Source organism: Condylura cristata, unplaced genomic scaffold, assembly GCF_000260355.1.
Source record: "Condylura cristata isolate star-nosed mole 26May11 unplaced genomic scaffold, ConCri1.0 scaffold00009, whole genome shotgun sequence".
NCBI classification, from domain to species: domain Eukaryota; kingdom Metazoa; phylum Chordata; class Mammalia; order Eulipotyphla; family Talpidae; genus Condylura; species Condylura cristata.
This window is the reverse complement of record NW_004567110.1, coordinates 5,522,303-5,542,795: the sequence shown is the minus strand read 5'-3', so window position 1 is coordinate 5,542,795 and position 20,493 is coordinate 5,522,303. Positions and strand designations below refer to the sequence as shown.

At 57.7% G+C, this 20,493-nt stretch overlaps 1 protein-coding gene across 1 annotated transcript in view; it reads left to right on the top strand.

Moving 5' to 3' along the window:
• Positions 1-20,493, top strand: part of TG (thyroglobulin) — a 150,607-nt gene that overhangs the window by 112,053 nt on the left and 18,061 nt on the right. Inside the window, exons 45-46 of the mRNA XM_012722900.1 lie at positions 16,443-16,607; positions 17,200-17,367. Of these exons, the coding sequence (XP_012578354.1) occupies positions 16,443-16,607; positions 17,200-17,367 (333 nt within the window). The remainder of the gene's footprint in view (positions 1-16,442; positions 16,608-17,199; positions 17,368-20,493) is intronic.

Genomic DNA, 20,493 nt, shown 5'->3' with positions numbered 1-20,493 from the left:
GGAGCAGCGGGTGTTCTTCCCTGCCTGCGACCCTGCCCCATCTATGTGTAGAGGCGTCTGATTTCAGCTGGCGGCCCACGTGACTCAGCAGGCCTGGGGGAGCCGTGGGGGGAGAGAGCACGCCGGGAAGGAGCGTGGCTGCTTCCCAGGTGACGATGGGGACGAGCTGCAGCCCTCCCTGCTGGCCGTCCGGTGTCCTCCGCTTCCTCCCGGGCTCTGCTAGCTCCTTCACACCACATCACAGGAAGATCATTGCCTGCAGGTGTCTGGTGCACAGTAAGCACTCACTTAATTTGGCTGAGTGGCGGAAGGTAGCGACTATCAAGACATGTCAAGTGTCCATCAAGGGCCTGCAAAGGCGGGTCTCTCGAAGTGGCCGCTTTCCCCTAAGGACACTTGGAAGGACAGTCGACCCTAGCTTCTGAAGCACTTGGAGGCTTCCCTCCACCACCACGCCCCCTTTGGCTGTGGGCCCAGGTTGCCTGGAAGGTGCCTGGGAGGGACAGGCGGCTTCCCAAAAGTCTCTGACAGAAAAAGTGAGCCACTAGGTCCCGGAGGCCTTAGCTACTGTCACGAAATAAACCCCTTCTGGCGGTGGTTCTCAGACGGGAGGAAGTGGTTTGGAACTGATGTGCTTATTTCCTCTGGAACTTTTGGGCTGGGGAGGGAGGGAGGAAGTTAGTCACGTGGTACAGCCTCAATGTATATGTACTAAGGAAGGAGATGAACAGACAGACGGATGGAGGGAGCGAGGGAGGGAGGGATGAGTGGATAAATGTACCGACAGAGGGTCTCAGGTGGCCGACAAGAACCAGCTGCTCTGGTCCGACATGCTGGAAACTCGATTTGAAAAATTTAAGCTCCAGGTCTCAGAACTGGAGGAAATAAATTCTTTCTGAATAGCAAATGACAAACCCACAGCATGTGTTAATGCAGAGGCTACGGCAGGCTGCTGCAGTGAATCATTTCTGGGCCTTCGGACAGGCGCTCCCCTCGGAAGCACGCGTCACCCTGGGAACTCAGAACGGGGCGGGGTGCTAGGAGCGACCCGGGTCTGCAGCAGCGCACCGCTGCCGTGTCCACGGGCCGATCAGGAGAAGCAGCACGTGTGTTCAGGGACGTAGCGGGGCGCCCAGCTCCCGCCGGTGGGCTCGCAGCCGGCGAGCCGTCCCGTTTTAAACGGCCTTTTACTGCGTGCTGTGCAGAAGCAAACGCTTGTACTTTGCTCGTCGGAGTCGGGGCGGCGCAACGTGACCTTTCTTGTAAACATGCAGGGAAGCTGGCCTTGTGCGAGGAGGAAGCATACACGCCCAAGAGGCAGTGACTTGCCCAGAGCCACACAGGCCTCCGGCCGCTGCCCCAGATCGCCACCCAGGAGTGGCTGACAGACTCGCTGGCTCCCCAGAAGCCCCGTGGGGGCCCCTCTCTAGATGTGTCAACAGTGTAAACACATCCCAGTCGGCCGTGGATTTTAGCAATGCCACCGTACTTTCCAGGCCTCATTTAGCCTGTCGATGGTGGCCTTCTGGGTGCAGAGTGGCACAGTGGTAGGTTTTGCCAGAACTCTGACAAACCCCCCCATTTTAAAAGAACCACAGCACATTTTCACAACTCTGGCTCAGCCATTCCTGGGAACCAGAGTGTCAGTTTGCCGAGCTCTGCTGCTTTCCTTCTCAAATGCAGCGCTCTGCTTTGAATTCCTTTCTGCCCTCGCTGGAGACCCTGCCTGTCCCCGGCAGCCCAGGGAGCCCTGAGAGCCTGTCACTGGCTGTGTGACTTGGACAGATCCTGAAACCTCTCTGAGCCTGTTTTCTCATGTGCCAGAAGCAAGTAGTCACCACAGCCTACAGGATTGTTCCACAGAGCACAGGAAGATAACGCTTCATGTGTTGCCTCCAGGCCTCACGCCTGTGCACCGGCCCTGACCCAGGACCCGCTGGGGCCAGAGTGCTGACCTTTGCCCAGGACCAGGCTCCCTGGGCACACAGGAACTAACCCAAGTGTGGACTGAGCCACCATTTGTGGAAAACCAAGCTCTCCAAAATTCTGCTACTTCGCGCATGAGTAGCCTTTGCAACTACTGGCTGTCGTTGGCTCTTTCAGAGAGAACCCCTCACCCACTGCCTAGATGCGCTCCCGGGCTCGGCTCCCTCCTGGGCGCCATGTGTCCTGTCCGGCTGGCAGGCTGGGTATTGCACCTACTCTACGTCTGACCCTGGCCTGAGTGCTGAGGCCAGCTGAGCCGATTCACCTGCGCAGGACATAGCAGAGCCCCACGGGGGACCCAGGTGGGCCCCTGGCCCCTTACAGAGGCAGCAGTGGAGGCCCAAGGGGAGTGCTGGCTTGACCCGGCCAGGTGCCGGAAGCCGAAAGCAAGCGCCCATGGGCGTGGGAGATCTGCTCTGTGCCAGGACACTCTTCAGCCAGAAATCACCCTGCGCTGGCCGAGCGCCTCCCAGCCTGCGCTCTCCCGGCAGCAGACAGCTGAGGGTGGCCGGTGCTGGCCGCCTGCTGCCCTCCGCACCCTGCTCAGCCTGTGTCCCAGAGCTCCCGTGTCCAGAAAGTCAGCCCCGGCCGGCTGCGTGTCAGAGGGCCCCAGAGACGCCCCGCCAGCCCCGCTGTTCCCGAGGTACCTTCTGAAGCAGTCTGTCTCCCCTGGGAGTCGCTGGCGGCCGCGGGAGCTCCGTCACCACTTCATCAGTTGTTGCGGCCCCTGCGGAGTGGGCCAGCTCCCAGGGGTGCGGAGAGGCCCATGCTGTCAGGAGCAGCAGTTGCTAAAGCCCCTGCACACTTCCTCTGCGAAAATGGGGAAGGCGCGGGACAGAGAGGACAGGTTCCTGTTTCAGCCTCTGCTCTGAGCAGACGCAAGGAGCGGGAGGCAGCCCTTGGGCATACGCGCAGCAAGTCCCCAGTGACCGGGATGCACCCAGGCCTTTGAGGCTGACCCGTGGTGCAGCGTTAAGAGGCGAGAGGCTGGGCGGTGGCCCCCCCCACCAGGAGCGGGGGGCCTGGGCTCAGAGAGGCAGCTTCTCTTTTCTTGGTTTCCCAGTTCTGGCTGCTTCCGTGGCTGTCGAATGGGCCTCAGAGCAGAGTCCCTACAAGGACAAGGGCTTTCTATTTAGCAGAATGGGCCTCCAGACCCCACACATAGGAAGGTGCTGCCCCTGCCTTCCTGGACAGGCTCGCCTCTGGGCTGCGCGGCCTGCAGAAGTTGGCGAGTTTAGGGAAAATGCTCATGCTCCCCCAGGTTCCAGCTTCGGCAGCGAAGCAAACACGCCGTGTCGGGGCCTTGACTGCGCCCTGCCCCGGGTGATGCCAGGGGTAGGGGGCATTCCACGGTGTGTGCCCGTGGTGTTTGGGGCACACAGGGGCGGTGTGGTGGGTCGTGGGTGGCCGTAGTCCCAGAGGTATGTGCTGATCTGCTTGGGTCAAGCGTCACGGTAGCTACAGCTTTCAAATGGCTCCCTCAGAGCAGCCCTTTGCGTAGAGATGGAAACCAGACAGACAGGAAACCGATGTGCCCGCCGGAGCCTGCTCGCTGATCCAGAGGGAGGCGTCCTGCACGGTCCTGTGGTGCTCTTTCACCTTCCTGACCGGTTTGCAGTTAAACTCCACACACAGAGCTAGCCCCTACTGATAGCAAGTGCTCCCACACAGGAAAACCCAGCCAGGGGCCAAAGGTTCACCGCTGGAGGGGGGCAGGGAGCTGCCGCAGGCTGACCACAGCAGGATGGGCCGTGTGAACTGGGAAGGACAGATGACCACGCCGGGCAGGCTCCCCTGCAGGCCCCCCGCTTCACAGCGAGGACAGAGCACCCAGTGGCTGGCCCACGGCAGCCCCAAGGCACAGAAGCCCCAACGTGGCGGCCAGTTGGTGGCTGGGGGGGCTGACCCAGCCCAGGACAGTCATTCAGAAACCTCACTCCATGCAGTTATCGAAAACAGATGCAAACCATCAGGACTGTTTCTAAATTTAGAAGGAGCTCTGTGCTAGAGAGAAACTTCCTTAGAGGACTTGTGCAAACACCCGCTGTGGGCCGGCACCCTGGAAGCTGTGAAGGATGGCGCGGCAGCTGGCCTGGGCTGGGAGCAGGGGCGGGAGACGCAGGAGCCAGCTTCCTGCCAGGTTCTCAGAGGCTCCCTGAGGTGTGGTGCTGCCCAGAGCCCCCGGGAGGTGGGCCAGGGGTGTCTCAGGTGTGAGAGACGCAGGGGAGGCAGCCATGAGCTGTGTCTCTGAGGAGCCGCGGAGTGGCCCCGGGAACAGAGCAGGGACAGTACTGGCCCTGACTCTGGCCCAGCAGGACAGGGGCTGCAGGACTCAGCGGGGGGCTTCTCCTCCGTGCAGAGGCCTGGAAAAGGAGGGTGGAGCTTTCCGATTGCCGTCTCCAGGCTCCCACCTCCAGGGGAGGACCTGGCGGCCAGGCACGGGAGGCCAGGTTGGATGCCTGTCCAGTGTGAGCTCGGCATTCAGGCTCACCGACATTCTAAGTTAGCACACGAGGCAAGGACAAAAGTGGCTGAAAGCGGGTGCCCCCGCCAAGGACCTCCGTTGTCTAAGGGAGTCAGCCCGTGGCTGAGTGCCAGGAGGACTGGCCAAGAGGCAGGATCTTCTGTGTGCCAGGCGTCTCGTTGGCAGAGGGCTTTGAAGGGAATTCCCTATCAGGGCCAGGCTGGTTAGCAAAATGCCCCCATGGGTGAGGAGCTGAAGGCGAGGGCGGCAGTGTTACACCAGGGGGGCGGCCCCTTCCGCACCCCTCGCTGGCAGGAGCCAGGTGCCCCGCTTCGCAGCCAGGGCTGCAGGCCCCTCGCCCGAGCCAGGCCAGGCCCCAGCCTGTGTCTCTGAAGCGTCAGCCAAGCTTCTGTGCTGTTCTGAGTTGCATAAACGTGTCGGTTCCCTGGAACTGTTCTCTTCAGACCTTGCTCAACCTAAACCCATCACATACACCTGGGAGAGGCTGTACCATTTCTCAGCTTGGGGAGGTCACCCCGAGGTGACCGAGCAGAGGTCACCCCGAGTTTGGCATGTTCTCTGAGCAGGGCCCAGTTTCCGTCTTTGCAACCTTCTGTCTTAACTGACTTCCTCTCGACGCAGGGCAGGCCAGCTGCTGTTTTCTAGTCCAACTCAGGTGTCCGTGTATTCAGATGCTTGTTATGTGAAGCATTTATGGGCAGCCATGAGGCTAAGCTGTGGGGCCAGTGTCTGTGACACTCGCCCTGTCATCCAGGAGCTCAGCGTGGGAGGAACAGGGGCCAGCAGTGACCTGGTGGTGCTGGTTCAGCAGAGGCCAAGCAACAGCTGGCGGTGTTGCGGTAGATCCGCCTTGACGGGGCTGACATCCAGGTCCACCCTGACCATGTGATGAGGCCGCCAGGGCTCGACCTGTGGCAGGGCTGGCTGGATGCTCTTCTCTGTGCCCACTGGGACTTCATCATGACTGACTCCTGCTGCGCCTTGCCCGGTGTTGCAAGTGACCTCCTGTGTCCACTCGTGGGTCACCCTGCTGCTAGGATCTTGAGCCTCACAAATGCATCAACCTGGAGCAGGCTGTTGAACCGCATCACCTCGTCGGCCCCGGCCCTGCTCTGCCCAGCCTCCCTGGTGCTCCGTCCTCTCGGCGATGGCATAGACTCCGCGCCTCCTCACCGTCCAGCCTGCCCTCCCTTGGCCTCCCCTGGGCCCTGTAGCCTGGGCAGGCTCTGCTGGGCCTTGCCTCTGAATTGACCCCTGCTGTTGCTACACAGACGCCCTCAATTCAGGATCTGCGGGAATCGGGGCCGGTCTCCAGGGTTGTGAGCCGTTCATCTAGAGTCAGAGTCCACTAACAGGGCCCAGGCTTCCCTGCCCCCCTGCAAACAGGGGCAGCCACATCCCCTCCACTCTCCTCTCCCCAAAGGTGAATGTCTTAGTCCAAAGGCCCAAGCCACAGGCTGAGTGTGGAGAGCTGACAAAGACACGCCTTGCGGCTGCCCCAGAGGAGAGACCGCTTCCTCTGCTTCAGCACCTTCAGCACACAGACTGTGTGGACGCCCGCTCGCTCGCTTGTTAAGCCCACTGAGAAGCTGGGAGGGAGCTTTCTGTTGTCTAGTCTCATCCTCTCCAAACTGCTGCTCGTGCACAGTCAAAAAGTTTTGAGCAAGCATTCACCCCACTTAGCATGGAGTCGTGAGTCTGTGCCATGGCTCTGCCAACATGTGCACTGAAAATATGAGACCTTTCACGCAATAAGACAACTTAAATGCTAGTTATAGGTAGATGTTCTAGAAGTTTCTTCCTGCACTCCAAGGTATTATCTTGTGCGCCCTGTTGGAGATACCGAGACTTGAATAGAAACAGAAGGCAGGAACAGGCGTCATGTCTAAACAACGAGGCTCTTAAGGCATTTTGAAACATTGCCTCTTATCTTCCTTCTGTGCAAGAGTCCCTCTTCGGAGAAAGACCCAGAGACCCTGTAAACTCTGCTTAAGAACAAAGACAGCCTTCCGTGAGGAAAGGGGCCTGGGGTCTGGGTGGTGGGGTCACCAGAGGGGGCTTCTCAGGGTCTACTTGGTCTGTTCGGTGTTGGTTTGATGTGCAGAGAGGTGCGAGCCAGGGAGCAGGGCTGCTTTTATCATTGCCCAGCAGGCCCGCACAGCCCAGCCACGGCCATCCAGTAGTTCCAGGAGGAAGGAAGGACGGTGGTGAGGGGCTTGTGAGTGGGGAGCAGTTGGGGCAAGGGAGAAACGCAGTCCTCTCCCTGGAGGTTGGGACTTACTCTTAAGACCTTAATCCTCTCCAGAGTCCCTGCAACGCCAGCAGACAGGAGGGGCCCAAGACGCCCAGGGAATTATCCCTGTCTCAGGAGGGGCAGGCTGTGTCCCGGATGGTGGAAACAGCTGCTGGACACTCAGCGATAAGGCCCACAACCCTCCCCGGCGTGTCCAGCCTCGTCACAGCTCTGCCCTGGTATTTCCATCTGGTAAAAAGGAATAACAGTCAAACTGGCCCAGCCACCTCTCAGCGTGCGTCCACAGCAGAGTATGAGGTTAATATCTGGAACAGAACCATCGTGCTTTTGTTCAAGTCCCCTCGAATGCTTTCATTCCGGAGACCCTGGTACTTCTATGAGATACGCTTTTTACTCACGACAGGATCTTGTCATTGTCTGAGAAGAACACACTCCAAACCGGCCTTGATGTCATTTAAAATGGTGTCATCCATTTATAAGTGACTGGACGGGTGTGAAATTGTCAGCCGGCGGTCCCGCTCCCCACGGAACTGCAGCTAATTACGCTGGCAGCGTGGGGCCCTGAGCCGGGCGGGAGGACGGTGGGCTCGGTACTGAGAATACCCTGGTGGGACAAGGTGTCAAGCCCAGATCCCCTTTCAGACTGGAGAAAAGCCCACTGTTTTTGTCTGTTTGTAGGCTGAGGAACACTCTTGTCAACGACCATAACTGAGAGCTCTGTCGGGCTTTCCTGCTGTGAAAGTCTTTTCCAAATCTGTGAGTGGCTATAATTTTCACGAGCTCTGGCACATCCACTGTGACTTCAACAACCGCCACCACTTATCAGAGACCGAAGGCAATAAACACTAGGGGCAATTCAATTCATCTCAACCAGCCACAGCTTCTCCTCACTGTACATTTGGGGAAACTGAGGCCCAGGGGATCGAAACTGCTTTCCCAAGAACACAGCTGCTAAGTGGAGAGGCTGGACTTGACCCAGGGTGCATGGGCCCATGGCCCTGTTCTCATAGCTCCTCCTCAAGATCCTGCTCTCTATCCATGTCCCCCCTGAGGAAACCGAGCCCTGGGAGTAATCGCGCACCATGTTTCAATGGGTTCAATCAACCTGGGCTCAATGGCATTCTTCTATCCCAAAGCCCGTGTTCTGCCCGCTGTTTCTACAGTAAATACCTTACACTCACTTTCACCTACAGGCTTGAGGGGGGTGGTGCTGGACAGGATGTGAAGCGGGTCTCAGTGGCCCCACTCTGTCAGAGAGACGCCTCAGTGCCTGAGCCAGGGATGTCTTCCCAGTAAAGGTTGGGGACTTTGAACTATGGGCCCAGGGCTGTCAGGGTTCTGTGACAGGGTGCTTTTCCCCGGCACCCCTACTCTGATGGCCCCTGCAGGCACATCAGGTCAGCGCATGTGGTGTCCACCTCTATGCCCCGTGCCTGCTTTCTCGGGAAGGGGTCGCTGTGGGGCCCGTCCAGCCAGCCCGGCTCACTATCTTCTGGCCTGGCACAGCCAGCAGCATGTGGGCTGCAGCAGCTCCGCTCTTCTCCAGGGCAGGGACTGGAACCCTTTCTGCTGGTCGCAGCATGTACTGGAGGAGGGGTGGCAGGAAGGCAGGGAGGGAGATATGAGAAGGGAGGCTGGGGTGACTGAGAGAAACAGGATGATGAGGCACAGCGTTCTCATTTCTAGAAGACATTGCTGGTTTCATGAATCATCTGGACTCGTGTCCCCTGTTGTCATTCTTCAGACATCATGGCCGACTGCAGGATCAGAACTTGGGGGAAATCAGTGGCTCGGTCGTTCCGGTAGCCAGAGTGAGGACCCCAGTTCTGGGCTGGCTTCCAGCCAGGGCACCCCTACCACTCCCCACCTTGAAATTAGTCATGTGAATGTATTGCTGGGCAGGGGGCTAGTAACCCCAACCTCAGATGCCAAGAGTGCCTTACACATCTTCAGCAGCCCACACAAACCCGAGGTATCAACCAAACCCTGACTTTAAAAATGGAATCGGTGAAGTTAATTGAAGACTTGTCAATTAGGCCGCTACGGGATAATAAGCAGAGACCCAAGCGCGTGTTTCTGACTTCTAATCATGCTCACCACATTCCTACGCTGGGCCTTGTTCTACGAAGCCGTTGGAGAAGGGCGGCGAGCAGTCGGCTAGGAGGCGTGCGGCTTCCTGCTGCTGACGGACTCAGGGAAACAGAAGCCGCAGCACCCGGGAGAAGAGCCGAGGGGCAGAGGCGCCCTGCTTAGCTTCCAGGGCAAATCCCACGCTCCCTCCCACAGCTGAGGAGACTGAGGCAGGGAGAGGACACACACTCTTTCAAAACTAAGGACTCAGGGGAGGAAAATGAGTGAAGGCGATCAGGAGCCACATCATTCCAGCTGTAAACACGGCGCAGGCCATACTTCGCAGTGTGGACACTAGAGTCGGAAATACGGTGTTGCTGACCTGAAAAACGCTAAGGAGAAAGCATAATAGACAGACACGACGGCCGCCACTGCCCAGTGAGCCCGGTGCTGGGTCGTCAGATGCCACACTTGGCGCAGACAAGATGCCGATACCAGCCTTTGTCTGTTTAAAGAGAAGTGCTAGTAGTTATTACGGCACTGGAGAACTCTCGGTGTCTATGCACTGTGTGTATACTCTATGCACATTACTGAAAGCACGTGCCCGATATGCACTGAGGAGGGTAAAATGGCAGAGAGGACAGCACAGCCAGCCACTCTTCTGCCCCAGACTGTCCTCTGGAAAGAGCAAGACTTGGCCTTCTCTAGAGTCCAGCTTGGCACGTCCTTATGCAGGCTGGTCCCTGAAACAAAGCCAGGCGAGTAAGTGAGCAGAAAGCAGCATGCAAGTACTTTGACAAGTTATTATTATGAAGTGCTGTTTTTAAGGCAGCTCGCACCTGGTGTGCTGTGAATTGCTGGCTGAGCATGGAGGAGGCGTGCAGCTGATAATGGGCACTGTCACCCGGCCATCACTCAGGATGTCACTGAGCAAACATGGTACCTTTGCCTGGGAAGTCAGGACTTTCCAAGCGCTGAGCATTTAAATGGTCCCTGACAGCCAGAAGGTGGCTGAGGCAATTAGATGTAATGTTGGTGACAGATGGGAGAGGCATTTTGTCAAGTCTGCAAGAACCTGCGGGGAAAACTCGACAGCCGAGCAAGCTCTGTTCTGAATGGAGCCGATACCCAGCTCCTCTTTGGCTTTCTGAGCCAAAGAAGGCCCCCTGGGAGGGCTCCGAACCCTGGGAATGGAAGGCATGGCCTCTGCTGTGGTTCCCAGGCAGCTGTGGCCTTAGGCATGTGGAGAGCAATGTCTGGAAAGGAAAGGTGTGCAGAGGAGGGAGGCCGCTGAAGGTGGCCCAGGGTCTCCATCCCTGCTCCCTTCAGCAGGTGAGGTCATGTGGTGCAGTGGCTTCAGAGACCAGTGGCCTGAATGGAACTCCAAAGCAGTGGGTGAGGGAGCAAGTCCTTTCACTCCTGTGCTCTCCTGGCACTCTGATGGAAGGGGCTTAGCACTGCTCCCTGGTTCAAAGGGGCAGCACACTTTTAAGGACAGTCTATAGAAAGACAGCAGGCCTTCCTTCTCTTTCCTCCGTGTGCAGACACACTCTTCCAACACCACCTCCACCCCACCCACCAGCAGAGACTATTCAAGCTGGGAAATAAAAGTATGCCAAGGTGCACCCTCCCTCAAGAACAGTTCGTCAACTTGCAATAAACAGAGGCTGCAAAATCCCATCTGTGTAGAATGAGAGGCAGGATCCCTCTACGTTGAGCTCAACAATGACCTGTTGTACAAAAGCACAAGCAGCAAAGTCTGAATAGTCGCTGTGGACTTCATCAGACTTAAGAACTACAGCACAGGCCCTCCCTGGTGGCGCAGCGGGTTAAAGCACAGCACTGAGAATCTAAAAAGCCGCTTCCGTGTGAGTTCAATTCCCGCCTGCCCTGGAGGTGACCACATGGCGTGGCAGACCTCTCCTGACCCGCCTGCTGCTCCCCTCAGCAGTGTACTTCATAGATCTGCCTGTTCTGCTCCCCACTGTGTCTCTGGTGAAGCCTCTCATTGCCCCTGAGCCTCTGGCCTGCACCCCAGTTCTGTAGGCACAAATAAATAAATCTTAAAAAAAAAAAAGAACTACAGCACAAGAGGTGCCATGACAAAGTGGAACGTCAACCCACAGAAGGGAAAAAAAATATTTGTAGATCATGTATCTGAAAAGGGACTTGCCTCCAGAATGTGTAAAGAGCACTCACCAACCAATGACACAAAAGGTAACTAACTCACTTCTAAAATATGCTAAGGATCGAGTAGGTATTTCTCCAAAGAAGATATACCCATGAGCCATAAGCCCACAGGAAGGTGGCCAGTAAGCTTCATTAGGTGGTAGGGAAATGCAGGTAAAAGCCACAGTGAGACAGGGCTTCATCCCACTAACACAGTAATAAAAAATAGATGATAATATATGTCGCTAAGGACATGGAGACACTGGAACTCTCATACATTGCTGGCGAGAATGGAAAATGGTGCAACTGCCATTAAAAAAAAAAAATTCTGCCATTCCTCAAAAGAGAAATGGAGTTACTACCTGAACCAGCAATGTCATTCCAGGTAAGCAAGGAAGGAAGAGAAAAGAAGACATAGACCCACACATGAGAAATTGAATGTGTGTGTTCATAGCAGTATTCTCTGTACGTGCCAAAAAGTGGAACAACCCAAATGTCCATCAGCTGATGCATAAACAAAATATGTTTGTTCAATGAAATATTACTTGGCGATAAAAAAGAGTGAAGTAACGATTCATGCTGTACCCATGGGTGCAGCGGGAGAAGCCAGATACTGAAGGCCCCACATTAGAGCATTCCGTTTGTAGGAACTGTTAGCACAGGCAGCTCTCTCGAGACAGAAAGTAAATGAGTGGTTGCCTGGGGCTGGGAGAGATGTGGGGAGCTGAGCCTGCTAATGGAAACAGGTTTCTCTGTGGGATGATGAAACTGTTCTAAAATTAGACTCTGGTGATAGTTGCACAAGACTGAGGTGCTAACTAAAAACCACTGAGTTGTGTGCTCTAAATGAATGAACGGTATATGTGACATATATCTCAAATTATTTTTAAAGTTAGCACAAGGGGCCAGAAAGCATAGCATAAAATACTATCTAAACATTCACCATACACGTATAACACAAACATGTTTTCCCTGAATAAAATTTTTCACATGGCATCATTTAATAGGAAAACCTTTAAAATGTGGTGCAAACAGCTCATTCAGTGCATTTTTATTTTCTCTCAGAGAAAAAAAACTATAGATACACCTTTTAGCCCAGTAATTCCTTTAATGAGGAAATTGTCATGGCCATGTAAACATCTTAAGCTAAAGATGTACATTTCAGGATTGCCCAGAATAACACTTTTCATTAAATATTAGTTGAATGGTGACCTTGTAATGCCCATACCACTACGTTAAAATTTTCTCATTTCCCTGCAATAACCCGATGGAAGTTTGCCAGACACTGTGTTCCTTCTTCCTGGGAGAAGGTGCCAGTCAAACAGCTGCAAATCAGAACTGGATTCATCCAGCTGCGCCTTATCCTTTTCATGTCTTTATAACACTCCGTGTATATTCATGGTCCCGTTGGAGAAATGTAGACCACTGCCACGCCCCAACTGCTCTAAGTAATGCTACTGTGAACATCATCATCCATTTCCCTTAACCATTTATATGTGATTTATTTGATTTCACTTTTTGACCCTCTCTTCTGACAACTACCAGTCTGCCCTCTGTCCACAAGCTTGTGGGGTTTTTAGAATCCACAAGTACGTGAGTTCATAAGTTACTGGTCTTTCTATGTCTTATTTCACTTAGCGCCCTGTGGTCCATCCATGTTGCTCTAAATAGCAAGATGCCGTTCTTTGTTGTGACTATATAATATTCCACTGTGTCTATATACCTTCTCTTTATCTACTCAGCTGTGGATCGACACTTAGGTTGTTCACATGTCTTGGCTTTTTAAAATAATGCTGTAACTGCATGGGGGCACATATGTCTTTTCAAATTAGTGTTTTTTGTCTTCAGCTGAATACTAGAAGTGAAATTGCTGCATCATCTCGTAATTCTACTTTTAAATTTCTGAGGAAGCTCCATGCTATTTCTATAATGGCCACACCAGTTACTATCTCTCAAACTGTGGGTTTCCTTTTCTCTATATCCTCACCCCAAATTACACAATTTTAAGGTGGAAAGATGGAGATGGAGTGAGCTCGAGGGGCTCCACGCCTCTCCCACAGTTTGGGGCAGGAGGGGAGCAGCCCCAGCTGAGCCGTTCACCTCCTGCCCCTTCCTGCCCGCGGGGAGACCAGGACACTCCTCTTCCTGCAGGTTTCCTGCAATCACTCATGATTTGTGAAGAACGACTTCGTTTTCTCACAGAGGAAGTTGTCTTCAGAGTTTTACAGAGAGTGACAAAGCAGTTAGTCAATTAGGACGCATGCAAGCGTGCTGGGAGTAACAGAACTGAGGAAACAGAGCCACAGGAGCAGGGAGAACTGAGCGCAGGGCACCCTGCCGAGCCCCTCCTCTGGGAATTCCAGGCGCCCTCTGAGCCTGTGAGGTGGCACTTCAGGGCTGAGGGACCTGAGGGAGGGGCAGCGTTTGCAGGCACGCGCGTGAGTGCACACACACAGGAGAAGCAGGCCGTTCACTGGCCATACACCCCTCAGCTCCAGCCTGCCCGGCTCGGTGGGAACCTGCATGAGCCCACCCTTGACTCCCGCCACCCTCTGTCCCAATAAGGCGGATGTCACTGTACCCCCTAGAGGAGAAATTCTCATGCAAGGAGAGGAGGGAGCGCTCCTGGAAGGAGAGGCGAAGGGGAGCCCACGCCTGCCAAGGGTCATCACCCAGAGCCACCTCCTCTGACCCTCAGGCCCCAGGGAAGAGCTGGGGGTCTCCTGAGACAGCCAACTTTGTGTCTTTGTGTCGGAAACCAGCCTGTCTGCTGCCTGGCTCAGAGGCAGCTTCTTCTTCTTTTTTTTTTTTAAAAGATTTATTTATTTATTCATACAGAACTGGGGTACAGGCCAGAGATGCGGAGGGTGAAAGGATTCACCAGAGACAGAGTGGGGAGCAGAACAGGCAGCCCGATGAAGTACACTGCTGAGGGGAGCAGCGGGCGGGTCAGGAGAGGTCTGCAGAGGCAGCTTCTTATTCTTAGTGGGAGAAAGCTCGAGAGTGCCTTCTCCTGGGACACACTGAGTGTCCATCTCAAGCAAGTGTCATGTCTGTGTGTGTTTCTGAGTGTGTGTGTGAGGATGTGTGTTTGGTGTGCGCATGAGTGTGTGTCTGTCTCTGAGGATTTGTGCGCTTGTGGGAGTGTGTTTCTGAGTGTGTTTGTGTGTGTGTGAGTGCGCATGTCCCTGTGTGTGTGGGTGCGTGTCTGGAGGAGTGTCTGAATATGTGAGTGTCTGAATTATGTTTGTGAGTATGTCTCGGTGTGAGGGTGTGTGTTGTGTGTAGCTGTGTGCGGTTGTGTCTGTTTCTACCTGTGTGTGCTGGTGTGAGTGTTTCTGAGTGTGGAGTGTGTGTCTTTGTCTTTCTGCCTGTGACTGAGTGTGATTATCATGTGCTGGGCAGGAGCAGGCTGGGCTCTGTGGTGACAGTGATGGTTAACTGAGGTCAGGGCACCTCCAGGAAGAAAAAGTTGTGGCCAGCAATTGTGGTTTTGCCCCAAACTATTTTTAAAGTTAAATAAATAAGCATAAGCAGTCAGCCGGAAGCCCCCGGTTCTTTAGTAACTCGGGCGGACCTGGATGACCCGTGGGCAGGGCTGAGGGCTACTGCTGCGGGGCAGGCTGACCCCAGCCTGCAGCCGGCCTGAGGCCCCGTGGGGTGGGCAGACTCCTGGGCGAGAGGGCCTCGTCCCCAGACATCCTCACAACAACCGTGCGAGGTGTGGCTGCGACCCGCGTACAGGCTGGGTCATGTCATCGTCCCCAGTGCCAGGCCCCTTGCCCACGGCCACTGCGGGTGCACCCTGCCCCGAAAGACCCTCAGTAAGTGCTCTGCACAGCACCCCGTTCTTTGTCTCCAGTCAAGGGCTTCGGAGTGAGGGCTGAGAGGGCTGTTGGCTTGTTTACCCACAGATGTTCCATGAAGAACGTGGTTTCCTTCAGCAAGATCGATTAAACAAAGCCCTCGAAGAGAGAGGAGCGTTCTCTAGGCCATCTTGTCACGCCCACCCACGCCTGCCACCACTTCCTCAAGTCAGCAGTGCCAGCTTTCTATGGCTGTCAAGAATGCCACAGACATCAGAGTCCCCATCCTCAAATCCATGCCCCCCCAGCCCCCAACTGGGGAAGGGGACACAGGAGCACCCCTCAGCCATCCCTGAGGTGGCCTGCTCGGTCTGCAGCTGGGAGCACTGGGCCTTGGCCTTGAGTTTGCACGCGTGCATAAGCATGTGAGGTGTATAACCATACAGGCGTGTGAGAACGAGCATGAACTAGGCGCGCACGTGTGTGTGTGTGTGAGCGTGAGTGTGCTGGCTTGTACACACGTGTGAGAATGTGTGCGTGCGAGCGATGTGGGCATGTGCGTTGTGTGAATGTCTGCATACGTGTGTATGCTCTCAAGACAACGAACATCAGTGGGTCTCAGAAGAGCTGACCCCTTATCAAAGGAGAGGGAGACTCGCGGGCACAGGGACTCAGCGTGGGGTACAGTTCCCCCCACTGTCTGAAAGCAGAGTGTTCCTACTTGCTATGTCATGTTTATTTTGGGTCTGGGAATTGCCACTGATTCCTATAGAACTCTGTCTTAGCAGTAGGTCCGATGCTCCCAGGAAGAGGTTGGCCATAGGCCTAGAACCATCCATTCCCCACCCCAGGTCCAGGGAGACACAGACTCAAGCCCAGTCGCCTGAGGCCACAGGCTGGCTTTGCCCTTGCACGAGACCTGGCCTGGTCCAGGGACTAAATTTCCTTCTTTTTTTCTCTCTGTCTTCGTCGTGGGGACAGTCACATCAGCCAGTGACAGAGCTGCTGTGAGCAGCTGATGAGGGAAAACGGCACACTCATGCGTGTGTCCACGTCCCCAGCCTTCCCTGATGGCAGTGGGGCAGTGGGTCTGGGCTGGAGGTGGAGGTCACCGGCAGAGGAAGGGCCTGTTTCCCCCCGCACGCCCCTCTCCCTCACTGAGCCCATGACCCGATTCCACTGAGCAGATGGCCTGGGCCCTTGCTGGCCCTCCTGGAATGCGGAGCCCCTGGGGCCTCAGAGAGGACAGGCCTGGCCAGCCGGCGGCCAGCAGCTTGCCTTGGCTCTGCTGGAGCAGCTCCTTGCATTTCTGTCCTCTTCCGCTTGGGCGACTCTGTCCAGCCCTGTGTTCACCGACAGCCAGGACATCTGGCTGTGGCCGGAGCAGCGGGGTGCGGCTGCGGCCCCACCTCCCCTGAACTCCCTCCCAGAGGACAGTTCTGACACTATCAGTCCCTGGCTTCCCTTGACATCCTAGCCAAGACAGGAGACCTCACTTCACGGATGAAGAAACCGAGGCCTAGGGAGACACGCACTTGAGACACAAGGTGATCCGACCTGAGCCCCCACATGCAGGGCGCCCCCAGGGCCCTGGCCCCGAGCATGGGTGAGGTTGCAGGGCCTGTGGGGCGGGATGGCCTGGGGTGGGCTCTGAGCACACTCTCTCCTCCAGGGCGGCTCCGCGCTGTCCCCGGCCGCGGTCATCAGCCCAGAGAGGGCTCAGCAGCAGGCGGCTGCTTTGGCAAAGGACATCGGCTGCCCCACCTCGTCCATCCAAGCAATGGTGTCCTGCCTCCGCCAGACGCCCGCCGGCACCCTCAACGACGCCCAGACCAAGGTGTGCATGTGTGTGCCAGGCAGGGTGGAACTTACAGGCCAGCCATGGCCGCCCGCTGGCCAGCGGCTGGCTGGAGCTGGGCACACGTTCCTAAGCCCTGTGGGGCAGGGCCCCGGCACGAGACCACAGCAGGCCGGCCCGACTCTGCAGGGCGGATTTCTCTGTCAGGTGGGACTAACGCGCGATCCTGACAGAGGAGGATGAGGCGTTGCACAGGAAAGGGCTTGCCTGGGCCAGGGCTGGGGGCGCAGGGTCTGGCGATGCTCCTGGCCCTGCCCCCTCCAGAGAGGACAGCTGTGTGCTTCCTCTTTTGTCCTGCGAAGTCCAGCAGGGTCTCCTCCAGCCTTTCTCACACCCTTCCAGATCCATGCTTTCCCACTGTTGCAGAGAGGTTCTAGAAAGTTCCCCTGGAGACTAACCAGTGCTCAGAGCAAGCCTGGCCTCCCAGCCCTGGCCTGCCTGCCCTCTCAGAGGGATGCCCAAGCTCTTGTCCATTGTGACTGACACTGGCTCAGCGAAGCAGTGCTGCTGATTGTTCTAGAACCACTGTTATAAAGCCCACACAAACCACAGGCTGCCTTTCCTTGCTCAGCTCCTGGCGGTGAGCGGCCCTTTCCACTACTGGGGGCCGGTGGTCGACGGCCAGTACGTCGTGGAGGCCCCTGCCAGAGCCCTGCAGAGGTCCCCGAGGGCCAAGGTGGATCTGCTCACTGGGACGTCCCAGGACGACGGGCTCATCACCAGAGCGAAGGCCGTCAAGGTAGGCAGGCAGCTCCGCCGAGGCCTGGCCTTGCTCAGGGTCCCAAGACAATCCCTGACAGCCTGCCCTGTGCAGGGGCTCTGGAAGGAGTTTGGGGTGATGATGTGATGTGGGGGTGTGGGGGGGTCAGGAACAAGCCCACCGGCGTCGCGTGGGGACCGACCTGCAGACCAAGGGCGGATCCCTGGCCCTACGGCCCCCTCCATGAAGGGTGCTCGTCCCTCAGAGAGCCGGCAGGGAGGGGCGCCCAGCCCGCGGGGCTGCCTGAGCACGGGGCTTCCTACCGGTGTCCTGCCCGGGGGAGCAGGGGCCGTGCACCCAGCCACAGCGCTTGCTGAGGCCCTAGGAGACACGGCAAGCTGGAGGAAGCGGGAGCCCTGTTATCGGCCTGAAGCACACTTCCCGCTCGGCTGCCGGCCCCCGCTAGCATGGGTCTGGGCAGGCCCAGCCCTCCGTGTCCCGGGACGCTTTGGGTGTCCAGCCTGGGACGGTGCCCCAGGACACGGAACAGGAGGGACACACCCTCCTCGCAGGTGCCCCAGGGCACAGGGCGCGTCACCTCCTGCGGCCAAGAGGAGCCTGGCCGGGGCTGGGACCCCTCCACGAGGCACTGGCGTTCCGCTCACTGCGTCGCCCCGTGGGGCTCCCAAAGGACGCCCTGACCCACTTGCAGGCAGGGTGATGGCTGCCAACGGGCGCTCCCCACCCAAGCCAGGGCGTGGCAGGGAGAGCGGCCCTCCAGCCAGCCCGGGCAGCAGGCGGCTGTGTGAACCCCCTTCCGCCGTGTCACCCCAGCCGCAGGCCCAGCCACTGCTCCCTCTCCGCCCTTGGCTCGCCACCGATTCACGCCTCTTCCCTGTGGACATGCCTCTGTGCTGCTGGCAGGCCTGCCAGGCGCTGACCGGAGCGGAATCGAGAGGCAGGAGGACACGGCAGGAGGTGGGCGGCCAGCCCCGCCCTGAACGTGTCCTCGAGCTCCGGCTCCGTCTCCTGCACAGCCCAGCATCACACCCCTGCCAGACCGTCCCTCGGTGCAGCCCTGGCGGCTTGGCCTGCCCACCAGGATGGCCTCACTCTCCACGCCCCAGAGTGAGCTGCCGTGCACTGCTGAGCAGTGGCCCCGGGGTGCTCCCCGGCCACCCACGCTCGGGCTCCTCTGCAGGGCGTTCTGACCTCTGTCCTCTCTCCCCTCTCCTGGCCTCTCCTGCCTCTTCCTCGGCCACAGGACAGGTGTGCTGGCCCTGACTGTCACCCCCACGATGAGAACCACTGTGGCCACAGCAGCCACTTTGCTCTACACAGAGGTCTCGTCCCACGCAGGGCAAAAACCACATTCCTCAGTGGCCTCCAAGCCCCACGGATGCTACCCCCATGTCTCTGATCTCATCATCTACCCCTTGGCTCACTGTGCTCTGGCCCAACAGCGCCCTTGGGTGTTCCTCGTGCAGGCCCAGCCCACTCCCAGTGATGCAATGCGACACGCCTTCCCTCTTCTAGAATGTTCCCCTGGTCACTCGCTTCCTTCAGGGTCCTGCCCCCGGCCAGCACCCTCCTGGGTCAAGGTCCCCTCCTGCCTTTCTCACGCCCTTCCGGGCTCTTGCTTACCCATCCTTTCTGTGGATCACACCTTGACGCTGGTTTCCTATTCTGGAATGTTCTTTCCCTGATGACCCGCTGCCTTTGGTGTCTGTTTCCTTAGAGAGAACGTGCCGGCCACCCCGAAGGGAAGGGCAGCGTGTCCCCGGACTCCTCTCCCTGTCTCCTGCCCCCCAGCCCCCTCACACACGTGTCGTGTTTTCTTTCCCAACTAGGGTAACTAGGGTGTGAGCCCCCCACAAGACTGTGATTATTTGCCGTATCTCCAGTGCCTGGAAAGTGCCTGGCACTCAGTGGCTATCCACTGGTTTGGTACGAGGAGTTGCTGGGAACAGACAATACACCAGGGTCTAAGTAGGCGTCTCCCAGGGAGCAGCTCCCCTCGGACAGCTGCCCGAGCACGGATCCCCATCGCTAGCTCTTAGATGGGGAGCCGGTTTGGAAAGAAGCCAGGGCTTGCCAGACAGGCGGCGTCTACAGGTGTCCTTCCTCCAGGCCAGAGCTCGGGGAAGGCTGACCCCGCTGTGTGACGCAGGGGCGTGACCGCAGCTCGGGAGGCCGGGCTCTGCCCAAGGGCTTTGCAGTTCCTCCCACATCCTTCAGCTCAACCACAGCGAGGGAGGCAGCCGCCCAGGGACTGGCACGGAACGCACCGAGGAAGGGGCTCGAGGAGTCCGTGCTGGCCCACGGCCCCCTCGCTGGCCATCCGCAGAGCCCAGGCTCCACTGCAGGCTCTCTGGCTCCAGAAGGGGCGCTTTGCCCGTGTGTATGCTGACCTCGGTCGCCAGGACGGCCCCGGGCACCCCAGGCCCCTGCCAGAGGTGAGCCCAGACCAGAGGACACGGCAGAGCCAGCCCAACACAGAGCACCGCGGTGGACCCTCAGGCCTGATCAGGCTGCCAGCTGCCCAGGGCAGGTCGAGCTGCTGTTTACTCCCGAGCACCCTGCCCGGCGCACGCGGTGCCCTGCCCCGCCCTCACCAGCTCAGGCCCCACATTCAGAATAGGTCTGCGGCTTTCTCCACGTCCCACCTACCACTAGCAGAGGGGGCCGGGCTGGCACACACCCAGAGGCCCTCAGCCCTGCCTGCCCGCTGAGCCCCCTGGCTTCCCCCGCTCCTCTGTGCTGAGAAGCAGGACACAGCAATGCAACAGGCACCACATCCGCCCGGAGCAGGCAACGGCGTGTCCTCCCGGCCCCGAGACCAGCCTGCCCATCAGTGCCACCACGAGGTGACCCCGTGTGCCAGACTCTGCCTCAGGGTCTGGGCGTGAGTAAAGTCAGACTCAGCCCTCAGGAGCTCCTGGTCAGGAGAGGAGGTGACCCCGCGTCAACTAGAAGGCAGAGACGCATGCTGAGAGGGGCCTTCCTGCGGGTCGTGCGGCCAGAGGGGCCGGACCTCTCCCGCACTGTCAGCGGAGACGGCGCAAGGACGAGGGGCCGGCAGGGCCCCGTCCTCCAGCCTGGGCAGCAGCCTGGGGACAGTGTCCTTGCATTCTCGTCTGGAGCCTGTCAGTCCCCAGAGCCTGC